This window comes from Cyprinus carpio, chromosome A23 (genome assembly GCF_018340385.1).
Source record: "Cyprinus carpio isolate SPL01 chromosome A23, ASM1834038v1, whole genome shotgun sequence".
NCBI lineage: Eukaryota > Metazoa > Chordata > Actinopteri > Cypriniformes > Cyprinidae > Cyprinus > Cyprinus carpio.
The window spans coordinates 6613522-6632129 of NC_056594.1; the positions used below are offsets into that span (position 1 = coordinate 6613522).

At 37.7% G+C, this 18608-nt stretch overlaps 1 protein-coding gene across 7 annotated transcripts in view; it reads right to left on the reverse strand.

Moving 5' to 3' along the window:
- Nucleotides 1-231: 231 nt before the first annotated feature.
- The window catches only part of LOC109101060 (protein NDRG3-like), a 53960-nt gene continuing 35583 nt past the window's right edge, over nucleotides 232-18608 (reverse strand). For 3 of the 7 annotated variants that reach the window (XM_042712795.1, XM_042712796.1, XM_042712798.1), the window contains 14 exons: nucleotides 17400-17520; nucleotides 16841-16903; nucleotides 16584-16644; nucleotides 12572-12658; nucleotides 11974-12030; nucleotides 11765-11868; nucleotides 11624-11689; nucleotides 11479-11530; nucleotides 10923-10970; nucleotides 10422-10457; nucleotides 10278-10329; nucleotides 9769-9786; nucleotides 3951-3989; nucleotides 232-1706 (listed from right to left, as the gene is read on the reverse strand). In XM_042712795.1, the coding sequence (XP_042568729.1) occupies nucleotides 1531-1706; nucleotides 3951-3989; nucleotides 9769-9786; nucleotides 10278-10329; nucleotides 10422-10457; nucleotides 10923-10970; nucleotides 11479-11530; nucleotides 11624-11689; nucleotides 11765-11868; nucleotides 11974-12030; nucleotides 12572-12658; nucleotides 16584-16644; nucleotides 16841-16903; nucleotides 17400-17520 (980 nt within the window). In that variant the 3' untranslated portion in view covers nucleotides 232-1530. The remainder of the gene's footprint in view (nucleotides 1707-3950; nucleotides 3990-9768; nucleotides 9787-10277; nucleotides 10330-10421; nucleotides 10458-10922; nucleotides 10971-11478; nucleotides 11531-11623; nucleotides 11690-11764; nucleotides 11869-11973; nucleotides 12031-12571; nucleotides 12659-16583; nucleotides 16645-16840; nucleotides 16904-17399; nucleotides 17521-18608) is intronic. The other 4 variants (XM_042712797.1, XM_042712801.1, XM_042712799.1 and 1 more) reach the window with 3 other exon arrangements.

Consider the following 18608-nt stretch of genomic DNA (forward strand, 5'->3'; position numbering starts at 1 on the left):
TAATATAACATATCAATTTAATACGTCAACAAAATAAATTAATTTTGAACCTCCTTTATCCAAAGTTGAGATTTCTATCCTGGAAATTTAAACGAGTGCATAGTTAATTATGTAATGCCCCGCAAACATTTTTATATACAAACATTTCAGAAATTTTGTTGTATAAAAATGTACACAACTCATGTACTGTCTTGACTTTAGAACAACTTACCTAATAAAAACAGATCCAAGTTTTATGTACAACTACTTTATTTCAATATTCGTACAAATTGATATACTCAGCAGATAGTATGCAGTACAGCGCCCCCTAAATGCTTGGAGGACAAAGCACAAACCATCATCACAAACTCACTCAAGGCAGAGGTACAATCAGCAAATCAGCAGGGAATTGCCATCCATTGAAATAAAGACCAAAACAATAAACCTTCAGAATCTAGCAGAGTAGTCAAAATAATAAGAGGTTATTGGAACATCAGCCCGCTGTACAGAAGGAATGGAGACTCTTAAGCCAAACATATACATATAATTTACCAGTTACTACTGTACAGTCCCTATAGAGGAATCATGCGGTTTTATACCTCTAGATGCCCTCTATGGTAAATTTTAACTGTTATTTGAACAAGCTGCAGATCTTAGCTTCAGTTACTTGTTACTTGTTTGGTGTAGCTGATCTCCCAAGCACAGGCTGTGAAACATATTTTACATCAAGTTTAGTGCAAACCTAAGCAACGTCTTTGCTATTAGTGGGTTTCTGGTCTAAAACTCAGTACAAGTTCTCCATCTAAACAGAATTCAATCAAACTGAATTAACCATTTGCAGAAAGATCTAAATATAATTAATATGAACATAAATGTCTACTGTACACTTTAAATAGGGACATGCTAATTAATAGATTTAGTTTTTTAGAAACACTACAAATGGCAGACAGTCAATTAATATCAAACAATAATAGCCGCTAGCATAGGTTGAGAGCAGCAGAAACCCTCTAAAAGAGACAGAAATCAGTCTAGAAAATGAAGTACTGAAGAAAAAAATTAGGTAAGGAGAAAGAGAAGTGGTTTGGTCATCTCTATAGTAAACACAGGGCAGGAAGACCTTAGAGAGAGCAAGAAAGGGAACTAAATCTCTCCGGCTACAAACGAGAATACCCTCTGAATGTTCAAAAAAATAACAGCCTCCAGCAAAATATATACACAAGAAGCATATCCAGAGTGGAAACGAATCTCCAAAGGATGACACAGATATAACAGAATGGAGTAATAAAGTAGTAAGCCAATCAAAATCAAGGTAAAAACATCAGCAAAATATTAGTGTGCTTCCATGCAGTGGAAAATATGTAAAATACATGGATTACTAGACATCAAACAATGCATCCCTTCATTAGACCGGCACTCTCTGGCCACAAGAGAACAAGTAGAACGAGTAACAGAGTGGAAACAAAACCCTGAAATTAACAGAAAGCCACCTGAGGTGCAGAAGTGCCACACGCGGATGATCCCAGGTGAAATGGTGGCTTGGTTCTGGGTGCTTTAGCAGGACACCTCCATAGTTTGCGGTCTGGTCTGGTTGTCATTGACCGGGCCGCCGGTGGCGCCCTCCATCTGTGAACTGGTATGTGCACGGCTGCGGGAGCCGTCCGCCGAGCCCATGCTGGAGGCAGAGTGAGTGCGAGATCGAGCCAATCGGGTCATACTGGCAGTGGGCACTGAGAGAGAGAAGAGAGAAATCGAATGGAGGTGAAAACATGTATGCACTAATGCTGCCGATGCTGCTTTTGACTCTTGGGACGATCCTGAGCGAGGTGCATGTGCTTCACAGGATAGTCAGGTTTGCACTCTTAGCATTCGGATCTATACATATGAAGATCCAGGAGAGGGAGAATAATGAGTCTCCTCAAAGTGAGTGGACATCTGCACACAGATGACTGTTCAACTAACGCTGGACTGACTGAGATACATTGACTAATTAGTTTATGGTTAATGAGAATAACAAGCTGAATCCCAATTCACATACTTCAGAAAGGACGTACAGCATTGACAGAGATCTGCAGCAAAAGCGTGAATGGATTTCGAAAAGGATTCAATTAAATTCTGATTCATGGGGTGTATTTAATGTATTAAAAGGCCTTTTGATTAAATGGCGCCACAGAGAGAGAATTTCATATTGTTTTTCAGCCTGATTCAACTTATATTAGTCTCTAAGGCACCAACACAGAACGACACATGCATCTATTTGTTATGACTGTAATGCAGAGGTTCAAAAGAACATGGGAGTCAATCTCAGCGAGCAGAAATGAGAAATAAATTCTCTCTGCTTGCAGCACGTCAGGAAAGTGAGTGAGTAAACATGAATACACAGTTTGACAAAACCACATTCACATCAGAAATGAACCACAATTATCTGAACCGTACCGGAGTTCACATGAACTGTACCCTGTACAGAAAACAGTGTTCACATCATCCAAACGATCTGAACTCTGGTGTCAAACGAACCGGGATGCACACCAAAAATACTAAAGTTGTGTGTCAAAGCCCCCTTTGACACACTACTATCACTACTTGTGCACTGCAATGTGTGACTCTGTTTTTGTATATTATACAGGAACAACAATATGAAAACTGGGATTCAGCCATAGTTACCCTAAGAGCAAAGTCTTTTCTGCATACTTGAGCCAAAATGGAGTGCTGCAGGGATGACGCATTTTTGTTGGAGAACCTGGAAGTAGCATCACCCTGGTTCCCTCGACAAATCCAATAGGATTTTTCCATCGCCTTTTGGATTATTGCAGAAAATAAGCTCTGTGACCAACATAAATTCTCTTCACGAACATACACAACATTAATGAATTTTGACGCCTAAATACAATCTGCAGAACAACTACACCATGGCTGCACAACTTCAACATCACCACTAAGCTTTCAACAACTCTTTCTATCTTTAAAATCTACAAGTTGGATAGCTTGAGTTGGAAGAGTTTGCAAGAGTGATGCTGTAGAAGCAGACAAGTGAGTAGATGAGTTTACCTTGTGATGACGTCCCCAACAATTATCATATGGGGCAGCTGTGGCCTAATGGTTAGAGAGTTGGACTTGTAACCCGAAGGTTTAGCTCTCTTCCACCCTCAGTACCTATGGCTGAAGTGCCCTTGAGCAAGGCACTGAACACCCAGTTGCTCCCCGGGCGCAGGATATAGCTGCCCACTGCTCCGGGTGTGTGTTCACGGTGTGTTCACTTCTCACTGCTGTATGTGTGCACTTGGATGGGTTAAATGCAGAGCACCAATTCCGAGTATAGGTTACCATACTTGGCAAATGTCACGACTTTCACTTTTATTTCACTTTCATATGAAAATATCTTGAGCTTGTGTTAACCACACAGACCTCTTTTCAGGTATTTAATCAAAAACACATTCAAAAGACTTTGGGACGACGGAATTGTAAGTTCAATAATGCTAACTCGTTTCTAGGCTCTAGCACTCATTCCTGCAGCACTCCATCAGTAAATCTCCGAATCCTGAGGTGACACAACCGCCCTGCTTGAACACTGCAGTCATTATTCTCCCATGAAGGAAAGAGAATCCTCCAGCTCAAATTCATTTTTACCGTTGCAGCAAAATGAATAGTCAGCTTCAGACAATGCAGAATGTGGCATGCAAAGTAAAGTTGTGTTTCTATGTAAATCCTAAAAAAGAATAGAATAAGACATCTGTTGCTAGTGGACAGTGTGCACAAACACATTCTCTCAGACTGCTTATAATCATACACAAACACTGACGACATATGTCCATTTACCATGCTTTACACGCCGCGATGCAGAGACAAAAAGACAATTGTATGCATGTGATTGGGCCAGGAGGGACAAAGACAGATGGACAGTGAAGATAGGAAGTACGGGAGGTTGAGATGACAGGCTTAGGCTCAGCTAAAGGTGCCGGCTGATCTCCTGGTACCTGGTTCGCTGTTCAGGTGGCTGAGTAGCACATGAGGGACTGTTGGCATTGGATGTAAGGGTTGAGAAGGAAAGGGACAGAAAAAGGAGGAAGAAAAGAGGGAAAAAAGGGACATAGGAAAGGGAGAGGTTATTTTTTAGTACTTTCTGAAAGAGGGAGAATAGAGAAAAGGAAAGTTTAAGCAGAAGCCACAGGAGAAGACGCAAAGGAAAGTAGGGGACGTTAGACCAGGTGATGGGAATAGCCTTGACAGTTAGGTAGTGTTCAGAATCAATCAAAACACAAGAAAAGTGGCAGCCAGAGGCCGAGTAAGCTTTTATGAATGGGTTTCCCTTGTGACATATCTGATTATTCTAAGCTGAATTTCAAACAAGGCTCAAAAATATACAAAACCCTATAATTCATAAAACAATAACCTGAAAGAAGAGAGAGAGAATAAAGCTGCAAGCAGCGATGAACGGGCCCTCGCACCCGGGCTCACCACCACCACCGGGTGGCTTTAGTAAAACAGCGAACGGCGATAAATATGCGTTTTATGTGGTAATTATAAGAGGAATATGTCAAAGTCATTTATATGTGCCAATCTTCCTGCTGCCAGCTGGTGGCGCTATAACTATAACTGGATTTTGGCATGTACATTTCTTCAGTCCTTTCCAAATATTTGAAGTTTGGTGCAGATTGGACATTGCATGTTTAAGTTAGTGTAAAACAAGCCATTTCCTGTTGCCAGCAGGTGGCGCTATGATTATAGTGGAATATTGACCTTCAGATGTGTTCAGGCCAAGACTCTTTTCGAGCATGTGAAGTTTGGGGAAGATCGGACATCTTATGCCTGAGTTACAATAAATTCTATTCCCATGGCGAGACATCAAATTTTGTCATGGCGCCATGGCCACACCCTTTAATGAAACCTCAAGATGTTCACAATTTAACATCGCAAAGGCCTTTAGATTAGATTGACCAAAAAAAATAATAAAATGTCATACAATTTCTAGGAGTAATTTGTTACGGCGTAAATCATGTCACTTCCTGTTGCCAGCAGGTGGCGCTACAGCGATATCTGAATATTGGCATGTAGATATATTCAGGTCAGGAGTCTTCTCAAAACATGTGAAGTTTGGGGCAGATTGGACATTGTATGTCTGAGTTATAGCAACTTCCTTTCTCATGGCGAAACATCGAAATTTGTAAGGCCGCCACAGACACGCCCTTAAAACGAAACCTCAAGATCTTCGCAATTTAACATCACAAAGGCCTTTAAATTACACTGACAAAATTTGGTGTTGATCTGAATAAATCTCTAGGAGGAGTTCGTTAAAAGTACAACCCCTGAAAATGTCAAAAACGACACAAATTTTGCAGAGAAAATTCAAAATAACTGACTTCCTGTTGGGATTCGAATTTCGTACCAAGAGACTTTTTTTGTAGGTATTGGTGTGTTACATGTGTGTACCGATTGTTGTACATGTGCGTGAAACGTAGCTCTAGGCGCACTCCGTTGAAAATGTATAGGTGGTGCTATCGAGGCATTTTGGGCCACACCCAATGGAATATTGGCCTTCAGATGTGTTCAGGCCAGGACACTTATCGAACATGTGAAGTTTGGGCAAGATCGGACATTTTATGCCTGAGTTACAATAACTTTTATTCCCATGGCGAGACAATCGAACTTTGTGACCTCGGCATGGACACGCCCTTTTAACGAAAACTCAAGATCTTCACAATTTAACATCACCCAGGCCTTTAGAATAGAGTGACTGAAAAAAAAAGAATTATATCATAAAATTTCTTGGGGTAGGTTTGTTACCAGCGTAAAATATGTCACTTCCTGTTGCCAGTAGGTGGCGCTATGACTATAACTGAATATGGGCATGTCAATCTGTTCAGGTCAAGGTCTTATCAAACATGTGAAGTTTGTGGCAGATTGGACATTGTATGTCTGAGTTATAGCAACTTCATTTTTTTCATGGCGAATCATCGAAATTCGTCAGGCCGCCACGGACACGCCCTTCAACGAAAACTCAAGATCTTCGCAATTTAACATCGCAAAGGCCTTTAGATTAGGCATACCAAATTTGGTGTTGATCTGAATAAATCTCTAGGAGGAGTTCGTTAAAATACAAGGCATGCAAATGACAAAAATGATGCAAATTTGCCCATAAAATTAAAAATAACCGACTTCCTGTTGGGTTTCGGATATTGCTCCAAGAGTCTTTTTATGTAGGTACTGATGCTTTACATATGTGTGCCAATTTTCGTGCATGTACGTGAAACACAGCTCGAGGGCTGTTGATTTTTTTTACGATAGGTGGCGCTGTCGAGCCATTTTGCCACACCCTCTTCTGAAACCTATATCATCCGTAAATTTTCACCCAGGTCTGACGCGTGTGCAAAGTTTCAGGACTTTTTGAGCATGTTTAAGCCCTCAAAAATGCGATTCATTTTGGAGAAGAAGAAGAAGAAGAAGAAGAAGAAGAAGAAGAAGAATAATAATAATAATAATAATAATAAACAAAAAAAAAACAAGAGGGTCCTCACACCATCGGTGCTCGGGCCCTAATAAAACAATAACCTGAAAGAAGAGAGAGAGAAAGTGAGAGAAGCTCTCTAGAAGGGAAACTGTCTTCTTCTGGGATAGTCCCTCACCAGAGTGTATGCTTGTGGGTTTGTTAAAGATGAAACTATATAACACACCCCAAACAGTAACAAAGAAAAGAACAAAAAAAAAAAGACAAGACAAAGACACTTAACTGACTCAAAACACGAGGTGGAATTTACCGGCAATACTCTCCCTCTACTGAAACGCAAACATGTCAATGACAGAACCAACCAATGAACATTAAGCTCTGTTAATGACTCATTCTGCATTCACTAATATTTCCACAAAAGACAGACAAAAGAAGAATACACTCATACGGATGTATGTTTGGTACTTTTCTTGTCTGAACCTACAGTCTACAAATGAAGTTTTAACAAAAAAAAAATACATATTTAAAAAAAAAAAAAAAAACTTGATATCCTAAAATTCAAACATTTGGGGTGTAAATATGCACTGGTGCTTTTACACCAATTATGGATTTTAATAGTTGATCATTACTGTAATAATACCAAATGTATTATGCATTCATTTTAAAATTCATTACCTGTGAATATAAAAACCTAATCTCCTGTTTTAGTCAATATACATATATTAAAGCTGCAGTTCATAAGTTTTACCTCATTGTCGCCATCTCTGTTTGAAACCTTCACTTGCAGCTGTATGCAGAATCATCTTCCTTGCGTGGTTTGTGCAGATGAATCTAATGTGTGGCTGTCAGTCACCGCACCGGTGTGGATACTGCACTTTCTATAATTTCACAGATTCTACATCTTGAATGTATGACCCAAATAAGAGTTTTCACTGGAGAATATCATCTGAACAAGCAAGTAACAACTGCCACTTTTGTTATGACCAACTGAGGGAAAAAAGCTTTACAATAAATCTCACCATCAATAGTGATTAAATCCAAAGATCGGTTAGCTCATATCACATCACATCATTGTTATTGTTATACTTTGTTTTTGAATTCAATCCGCAATTTATTCCAACTACTTGTGAGACAAGGCTATAAACGATCCGTCACCTGCAGCATCCTCACGTGTGATACAGCATACTAGCCGGGACAACTTGCGCGCTTCTCAATATCCCTCCTCCATCCTACGACCCGGAAACCAATCTAAACCGTCATATTTAAAACAGGGCATCTAGCTTTATTAATATTTACTATGAATGTCTTAAATAAACTTTAACAACATAAGGGCAAAGCAAGGATATAGCATTTCACTTGATTCAATTTCTCCATCCTCGCATCTTTTGCTTGCATCCTTCCCTCGAATCCTGAAGGGGTGGAGCTAAGACGCGAGGATGCACAAATAAGATGTTTATGTTACTAGACGTGACGTAATGACGTGGCAGCATGCTCAAATTTCCCCCCGTACCACTAAAATTAGAAAACTTTATTACAAACTTACCGTTGTGTAAGGCGCTAGTTTTGAACACTGGCTGGTTATGTCCTTGCTCAAATAATTTTTAAACGAAAAAAAAAAGTTACGGACTGCAGCTTTAAATATTTAATAATACCATAATTTGTACAAAAAACTGAACTGACCAAATTTCAGAACCACTCCATTTCATAAACAGTAATCAAGTCACAGCAATTCTTACACCTCTAATCCTTATAAATAACGTCACAGCAGAATCAAAGTGCTTTGGATTACATTCTGAAGTAAATGGTCTAGAAAGCACAAATCTAACAGAGTGTGTGTGTTTCCTGATGGAAGGGCTGTATTTTTCAGTAAAAACACAAGAGTAGAGACTTACAAAAAGGTCAACAGATCGCAGGATTAGATTAGTGACTTACGGAGGAGGAATGTGGCTAATCACATCAAAATGTGAGCATTTTCAAACGAGTCAAGCTGCTTTTGATCACGTTCCTCATGCTCTCAGAACTCACCTAATCACCAGTAACCGTTGCTAGTGTAATTGTGTTAAATAAGTCAGAAACACTTTCTGGAAGTCAGAACATGAACTCTACCATACATACACATACACACAGACACACAGACACACAGACAGACAGACACACACACACACACACACACACACACACACACACACACACACACACACATATATATATACAAATAAAAGATTTTTGTTTTGAAAATAAATACTTCTATTCAGCAACGATGTATTAAACTGATCAAAAGTACACTAAAGACATTTATAATGTTGTAAAATATTTCAAATTTAAATAAATACTGTTCTTTTGAACTTTCTGATCAAAGAATCCTAAAAAAAAAAAACGATTGCCACTAAAATATTAAGAATCACAGCTGTTTTCAACACTGATAAGAAATGCTTCTTAAGCAGCAAATCAGCATTTCAGAATGATTTCTGAAGGATCATGTGACACTGAAGACTAAACAGTCCACTGAAGAGTAATGATGGTGATAATTCAGCTTTAAAAGCACAAAGAGAAATTACATTTTAAAATGTATTCAAATCAGTTATTTGTAAATATTTCACAATATTACAGTTTCTACTGAATGTTTGACCAAATAAATGCAGCCTTGGTGAGCATAAGAGACTTCTTTCAAAAAGTACACTTGAATGGTAGTGTATTTCATTCAGGAAGACAATCAGTCATGACTATTTGAACTCATATTTTGGTCAACGTTTTTTTTTTTCCATTAATGGCTAACAAAGTCTAAAATATTGCTGCTGCTGTTTTGGGAGGCACTAACTGAAACCACAATTCACATCAGTAATTGTGAATTCCAGTAGTATACTGGCGAATTTGAGTTAAACCCTCACTAGTGAATGAATATTTGAATTTATCAACATGATGTTTAACAAGGTGGAGGATTTTAAGCGAACTGTTGGAATTCTTTACAGATGAATTTGCCAAGACCTGTATGGAAACAAACCATTACTTTTGCATCAATGCAATAATCCAGTGCTGCAATTGGTTCAGAAATCACACACCTTAGAATAAAATCACACACATAAACTTCATTTAATGTTTATATCACGGAATAAAAGTCTATTGTGAAAATAACCATATAAACATTAGACAGAGCTGAAGCCGAGTCCTTGAATACAGATTTGTGGAGGTTTGAGGTATTACGGCAATATGCTATGCAAACCATGCTATGCAAACCACTGTTCAGTCAAAGGATCTTTTAGCAAACAAACGATTAATCCTGAAGATCAGAGGTTTGTCACACAGGGCTCATGCCACACAGCATGCTCTTAGAGGAAGACTAGTGTACTTACACGCTGAAGAACGCAGCACTGCACAGCCACACAGGAGACAAGTCATGTGTTAGTGCAGCGGATGGCTGATCTGAGACCTGCTTTACTCGACAATACTGGCCTTATGCTTTGTGTAGTAAAGTCAGATCAGCAGTGGATAAATTACGCTTCTTATCAAGATTCATATCATCTGATATCTAGGTTTCTTGCTTTGAACAGGCAGGATTTGCACCCTCACACCTACACTCGTGAATGTGTCATATTCCTGCAGCTGTTGTAGACGTTTTGAATTGTGTGAGTATTTATGACGTACATTATTAAACCACTGGAGACATACAGTATGTAAGTTGTTGGCCAAGGTGACGTGATGCTGACATCTCTCTAACAACAAGATGCTTTCACACAAAAATGCAAACAAGAGACAAAATTCATACAAACAGTGAAGGTAAATATAACTATGAGGAAGATGCTACGATTAAACACTTAACATTAAAGTGGCCTATGAAAAGACAAAGAGGACAGATACTTACTGTAGCCCATTCCCTGGACAAAGTACTTGAAAGCCTCCGCAAGTTTACCCGGCTGCAAAGAGAAAACATCCACATTTAATACAAGTCCAAACTACATCAAACTGATGCTGTGACAGACATAACGGTGTCGTCTTTAAATCTTACTTGGACAACTTGGGGAAGTCCACCACAATCTGCCATCTGAAGAGAGGAGGATATATTTGTCATACTGGAAATACAATAATCAAAAACCTCTCAAGCGTGAAAAAGGTCACAATGATATGACCGCAGGGAAAAAAAAAAAAAAAATTTAAATATCAGCTTTAAAATTTGGAATTACAGATTATTTTAGCATGATATAGGGGGAAACTAGCTAGACTCTATACAGTAACAGTAAAAAATAAAAATAAAAAGGTAAAAAAAAAAAAAACTTACACTTTCAAAGACACTAAAAATTCAAAAATAACAACTTTAACTCATTCTATGACACTGAAAATGCTAATTTACTTTTTTTTTTTTTACTCAAAAGCTCAACTCAAACTCATCTGATCTACACAAATCATTCAGACCATATTTTGGAGCCAAAAAACCCATTTCTGCCAAAAGAAGACAACTTTGCATTCCTGAATCAAAACATTGTTTTAGGGAGGGGTAAAAGTGACATGCCTTGAGTAAAGTAGTCTTGGTTGGATTTAGCCTTGAGTTGCATTCAACCTGCGGAAAAATGCATACAATCCCACATGGTCAGTTCAGAAACATAATGAAACGTATAGACAGATAAACTGACCAACTCTGCACTAAACCAAACTGTTTGCATTGCAGATTAATTGAAGACTCAGCATTAGTGGCTCAGTCTCACTTTAAAGTAGCCACCCTTAGGCAAGCTCAGTAGTGTACATAAGCTGTTACTGTATCAAGGATTTTAGAACGGATGGAAGTGCTGTTTTGGCCAATCAGGATCCAAGACCAGAAGCATGAATTTTAATTGACTTTCTACAATGTATGGACAGACATTTGCCATAAGCAAAGAAGTGCTTTACAACAAGCACAAGTGCATAAGATTTTATGATGCACAGCCCCTTTCAGGATGTGATGTCATCAGTACAATTTGAACAGAACATGTACGAAGAGATAATGAGCATAATGGGCCTTTTAGAAAGCACACTGTGTTCTCTCTCACTGCCCATAGATGCAATGGCAATGTTCTTGATTAGTCACTCACCACGGCCTCTACCGCCGGTGACGTGTCACCAACGATTAACAAGGCAGGACACCTAAACAGCAAGAGAAGAAAGACATAAAGGTCTATGGAAGAGGAGGCACCATGATGTACTTAAATATACAAAACAGACAACCAAACAACCTACTTCAGTGTTTTGACTGTATTTTCATTAAGTCCCAGGATAGGCCTCTCAATCTCCAGATCTCGCCGACTGAGATAAGAAAAGGAAAACATCATCAAGATCAGCTCATATGACAATGATCAGAAGATGAACTGATAATGTCACCTGTTGTAGGAGTGGCAGAAGTGAGCCAGGTTGTCCTGATCGATGTCCTGAGCGATGTGCAGACGATATGTTTGAATGATCTCCTGGTTCTCTGTCAGCTCGTCCTGAGAAACAAAAACTCAGCTCATCAACAGACTCTAAGAGAAATCTTTTAGTTCTGAGTGAATTATCTCACAGATGCCGAGGTGAGTGTCATATTTAAAGCCTACCGTGCTGAAATGGTGTGACATAATAATATCTACCAGACTGCTGGTCCATCCAGATAACTACAACAGAAACACACATTCACAATTTTGGTGAAAAGCACAATGTTTAAAGAGAAAAACAAACTGCAGGACTTTTCTTTATTGTAGCATTCTGACCTGTAAGGTTATTATGAGCTTTACAACAGGGGAAACTTTAAGAAGATCAACTACACTAATCTGTTGAGAAATCTGAAGTATGGAGGAATGGTTTGGGTTAGCTTTTGACTAATAATGAAAGGATATGATATCTTAATTATGCATAATAGTGTATAAAGAAAATAAAAGATCAAATAAAATTTATGGCATGCATTGTTGATCAAACTAAAATGCAAATGCAACTAAAATGATATCATTAAAAAAAAGTGCCTATTACAAAAAGTTGCTTTAGCATATTGTTTGTCACTGGCCTACAGTCCACACTGTCAGAAAATAACATGCAAAAGAGGTACAACAGCTTTTTGCAAGGGCAGTAAGTGTATCATATTTTTATTGTCATTTAATTATTTAATAATGATCTGCACTAAATAAGCATGCTAATTTGACAGTGCATTCATACTTTTACCTTAGAGGCAGCCCAGTCAATCCAGCCCTTAGCACAGGGGTCCACATTGATGAGAACCAACCCCTCCACCAGAGCAGGCTCATTCAGCTAAGAGAATGACATCACATGGATAAGTCCATCATTACAGCTCATAGTGACTTTAACACTCAGAGCACCCACGGACTGAGAGGATTAGGTGCTAGACATCAGAACATCGAACAGACTAATGAGACCGATTCTTGAATTCTTGTGGTATTGCTACCTATAGACTTGTCAGGGTCATGTGACAGTCAAACACATTGTGATTTGCCTGGGAGCACAACATAATATCAGAAAAGTAAAGAAAAGTCAATAGTCAACATGAAATCAAAACTGATCCTGTTTACTTCCTGAATACTCATTCCCAGTTATGTATAGCATAATATTCTAAAGGTTAAAATTGTTTGTCTTCAAATTTGATCACCAAACTGGTATAAATACTTTTGCATCTGCAACAGCTTTCCTTTTTGGTGGACATGCTTGTTACTGGTTAATAGGGATGCACGATATATATTTTGTGCATGTTTTGCGCAGCTTGTCAATGATCAACGGCTCTGTGTAGTAAATGCTGCTCCACGTGAAAGCACGCATGTGTAGAAATTTACAGCTGATTACAGAACCGGCTTTACTGATGAGATGCGCATTAAATATCGTGCGATATATATCATGCATCTCTACTGGTTAACATTTAATTATGCTAATAGGCAAATAGCTGTTTATAGGATAGTTCACCCAAAAATGGAAACTGTCACCTTCATGCCGTTCCAATATACGAATGCATGAAAGAATGAAAGAAGATATGTATCATTGACTATGTTCCCTCTAAGCTGCGCGCGCGCGCGGCCGCGCACTTCTTCCACCGCTGCCGCACAGAAGAAATAATGTGCCGCGCACACGCATAAATGAGTTGGGAAAGCTATTTGCGAAAGCGAATGAATTGCAATGCTCGGGTAAACCGCTATAGATTTGATATCACGATAGAGTTAGAGCCGGTGAATGCGGTTTACAGTTTCTTAGAAAGGGAATGATGTGCGCCAAATGAGTCGCTGTTGAAACCGTTACCGAATATTTTAATGGTTGCGTAGCCTACGAAATAGCTCAACTCGAGAGCCGACGCAAACGCAATGACATGTGAAATAAAACGTCATCATGTATTAAAGAAGAGTGGCTTGATTAAGTGCTGGAAACAGCGGATGATGGGCACAGAACGGTAACAAAACTCAGAGACATTTACAGTCACATAGGTGTAGTGTGCAAACTGTACATCATACGGATGTTTAGATAGCTATAGAAGAATTGACGTTCACGTTTTTTGTTTTTTTTACATTTAACTTACAGATCTCAGTTTAAATGCTATAGTTTCTATTCTATTCTATTCTATTCTATTCTATTCTATTCTATTCTATTCTATTCTATCAGTTTAAATGCTTCAGTTTGTTTTGATATTATATTATGTTAGGCCTATATTATTAACCTAATAAATAATTGACCTTGTTTTTTAATGGAGTCTCTGCTCATCAAGGATGTATTTATTTTTATCGAAAATACAGAAGAAAAAACAGTAATATTGTGAAACATTATTGCAAATTTCTAATATTGGTTTCCTGTTTTAATATACTTTAAAATATAATTTATTCCCGTGGAGCAAAGCTGAATTTTCAGCATCATTACTCCAGCCTTCAGTGTCATATTATCCTTATAAATCATTCTAATATGCTAATTTATTATCAGTGATTTTTGGAATGTTTTACTTAATAATATTTTTACTTTTTTTTTTTTTTTTTTTTTTTTTTTTGGAACGTTTTACTTTTTTCTTTAATTCTTAGATTAATAAAAAAGTTAAAAAGAACAGCATTTATTCAAAATACAAATCTTTTCTAAAAATGTCTTTATTTTCACTTTTTATCCATTTAACACATTCTTGCTGAATAAAAGTATTAATTTCTTTAAAAAAAAGAAAAAAAAATACTGACCACAAACATTTTAGTAGTGTATATTGTAACACAAAATTTCTATTTTGAATAAACACTGTCCTTTTTAACTTTTTATTTATCAAAGAATCCCGAAAAAAATATCACAAGTCCCAAAAAAATATTATGCAGCACAACTGTTTCCAACATTGATTATAAATCAGCATATTAGAATGATTTGTGAAGGATCATGTGACACCGAAGACTGGAGAAATGATGCTGAAAATTGCTTTGCTTCATTGGAATAAATTATATTTTAAAGTATATTAAAATAGAAAACTTTTATTTTAAATTGCATTAATATTTCACAATATTATTTTGTGAAATAATATTCAGTATTTTTTATCAAATAGATACAGCCTTGATGAGCATAAGAAACTTATTTAATAAAAATTATTGATACCAAACTTTTGAATGGCAGTGTATTATACTGTATATATATATAATATATATATATATATATATATATATATATATAATATAAAGTTTTCCTCAGGTAATCTAAAATGTACATCATTTAGTCACGGGTCAAATTAAATACAAATAGCACATTAAAGTTAAAAGTTACACACTTTTTTTTGTGCGCGCTGTACATGTTTGGTATAAAGAATGTTTTTGCACAGGTGGCCGAAATTTCCGCCCAATAGAGAAAAGTTTTTGCTCAGCCAGAAAAAAAAAAACATAAAACACTCATAATTGAATGAATGAATTTGCACAGAAGAAAGTCATACAGTTTTGGAGGTCAATATATGACGGCAGAATATTTATTTTAGGTGAACTATTCCTTTAGGCATCACTATAAACTATTGTATATATTAAAGCATTTATACAATCTTGCCAATGTTCAACAGTAACTTAATAAATATTACAGGAATGGGATTTGGGTAATTGGCTGACTGAAAAACTCTTTACTGCCACTTTACAAGTCCAGTTTGTGACAGACAAAATCAACTTCTGGCCTATATTTTTGACTAATATTCTGTTTTACCACTGAAATGTGTCAATTACAGATGGCTTGAGAATGCAACAAGGTAAAGCCATGTAAAAGGGGTCACTCTACAAATTGCTGTACAGGTCTGAGAAAGTCAACTTTAACCTCAGTGGTGACAAAGCAAAAACGTCAGCCTATGAGACCCAACCAGGTAGAGACATCAACACCTTAACCGAATTCTCAGTAAGTCAATGTCCAGAGTGCTAACTTACTGCAAGGGCTCACACTTGGTTTTAATGAAGAACTGCAGCTATAGGCAGCTACACGAACAAATCAATGGTCTTGTTACCGTGACGGAAAAAAAGTTCAGGTTTCACACCTCTTCTTTTTCCTCTCTGCATAAGGCTCTACACAAGACATGCAGAGAAACGCAAGCCTTCGAGGCAGCACTATCACATCACCACACGTCTACGGACTAGCATGTGACAACCAAAGTGTAATACAAATGATTTTAAGTAGTTTACACTGATGAAGATGTTCTGCAGAGCTGCGTAGGTGTGTGTTTGTTAAAATCGGTCGTCATCACAGAACCCGAAGAGCAAGTGGCAGAAATATGATGAACGTGCAATGCAAGCTGTTGAAAGGATGAAAGTGTGAAGTGCTGGACTTAAGTAATGGAGTCAGTAGTAAAAGACAGCCATGGAAAGCCACATTCTTTAGTTAATTTGAGAAAAATACTCTTGTATCACTTTATACCTTGATAATAACCAGCAGGAAACATGAGAATGAGTGTGTTTTTATCCTCAGCGTTCATGTTTGTGCGGAGATGGTGAATAAGAGCTTTATGTAGGGTGAGAGTGTGAATGCATGTGTGAACTATGAGTCTCAGATGAGGTGTGGGGGAATTATTGAAGACTGACGACAGATGGTTTTACTGCAGATGGACTTCAATGGTCTTCACCTCTGATGAACTTCACTCAGATGCTCTATTAAACATCTAATGGCTTGTTTCAACAAGCTACGGTTAGATATTACAACATACAATGACTGATTAGTCATTATAGCAAAATAAAAGGGAAGATATTTTACTTACAGCCAGCCTAGTGAGGATATAAGCTCCTGCGCCCACACCAATACCAATCACACTGTTGATTCTGTTAATTAAAGCACAATCATTCATATACTGCTTATTAACTGGCATACATTCTGAGAAGAAATGCACAAATTATTTAAGGCTTTAATAGATGCCGTCATGATTTCTTGAACATATGGCATTTATTTTTATTTAATTGTACTGAATTAGGGATCATGTTATGACATCAGTACAGACTGATTGAGGTTTGGACTCACTTTAGCTGGGTCAGAACTGAGGGCAACATCTCTGCAAGCACATCCATGGTTGGGTACTGGTACCTGAGGGAAAGAAAAGGAAGACAAAAGTGACAAATAGTCTAGCTTAAATTATTTGAATTATTATAAGTAAGTGTGAAAACACTGTATCAGCAGTGGTGGAACAGATGGTGCCTCAGTGCACTGCTTAGCATGCTGTCTATGATTACAGCACAGTTCATGTTAGAACTGGTTAATCCTGCTGCTACTAGTTAATGCTTTTCTCCTTTTAAAAGTCATGAAAGCACTACAGTGGAGCTTTTAAACTAAATGGGAACGCAAAAAAAAAAAAAAGACAGTCTCCCCTTCACCGCTATATATGCTTACCAAACTATGACGTTTTACGCTTCTGAGAAATGTGGAAGAAGGTCTATTATGAGTACAGTCACAGCAGTTTCGGACATTAATGTCAATTTGAACATTAAGGATATAGTAATGGTAATCAAACATGCTGTCTATGTAGGCACCTCACTAGATTTTGAGACACAGACAGAGTTATTTCTTCAGTAGTTAGTTTTACCCGGTGGGGAAAGGAGGGGCAGATTCTTGCTGGCCTGGAGCATCAACGTGGACCACAGCAAAGTGCTGGGTGATCTCCTGCATGTCCTCGAAGTTAAACAGTGTGTTGAAACAGGACTTATCTGCATCACAAGAGAAAAACAAGACACTTCTCAAACACGGTTTTCATAAATCATTATCAAAGAGAAAAATGGTACCCTGCAAACCTGAATCACATGCATGTGCATACTTTGCACACACACACAAAACATCAACAACACACCACTACTGTGCCTCGTCTCTATTACTGTGACCTGCTTTTATGTAAAATTGTACCGTCTAATGCTGTTTGCACGGTTAACTCAGTATTCACACATGCACTTTATGTAGTCTTGTGCAGTCTGTGTATAAATATTCCATCCTATTTTTGTTCTTTTTTTTAGTTCCTTTCTTTTTAGCTCTTATTTAATACATTTGTTTAGTCTATTTAATATAATTTAATATTAATGTACGGTTTAGTTTTGTAGTCCCTTGTTGTCTTATTTTGCACAATGCTCCTGGATGAACGCAGTTTCGTTTTGCTGTGTATTAGCTACATAGAGCTGAAATGATAATAAAGCCAATCTGAAAAAAAAAAAAAAAAAAAAAATTACATTCCACCTAAACTTGGGTTCAACACAACTTTCTGTCCACATATTTTAACTACTGTTTTCTCTAGACCTGATTAACCACCATCTGTGCGCTGCAAATCAGTTTTCTGGCTGGAAGTTGAATATTAGACGTATACACACTCAAAGAAAGACTCTCTGAGAGATTTTGATGAAAATGTGCAGTGTTGATGTGCAACTGAAATCTCATCTTGGATTTCAGTGAGTGAAATAAATATTTAATCCCTAAGCAAAACATGACTTAATACTTGGTGCAGAAACCCTTGTTGGCAAGCACAGAGGTAAGATGTTTTTTTTGTAGTTGGTAACTAGGTTTGCACACATCTCAGGAGGGATTTTGATCCACTCCTCTTTACAGATCCTCTCTAAATCCTTAAGGTTTCTTGGCTGTCGGCTGGCAACTGGAAGTTTCAGCTCCCTCCACAGATTTTCTATAGGATTGAGGTCTGGAGACTGGCTCGGCCCCTCCATGACCTTAATGTGCTTCTTCTTGAGCCACTCCTTTATGCCTTGGTGGTATGTTTCAGGTCATTGTCATGCTGGAAGACCCATCCATGACCCAT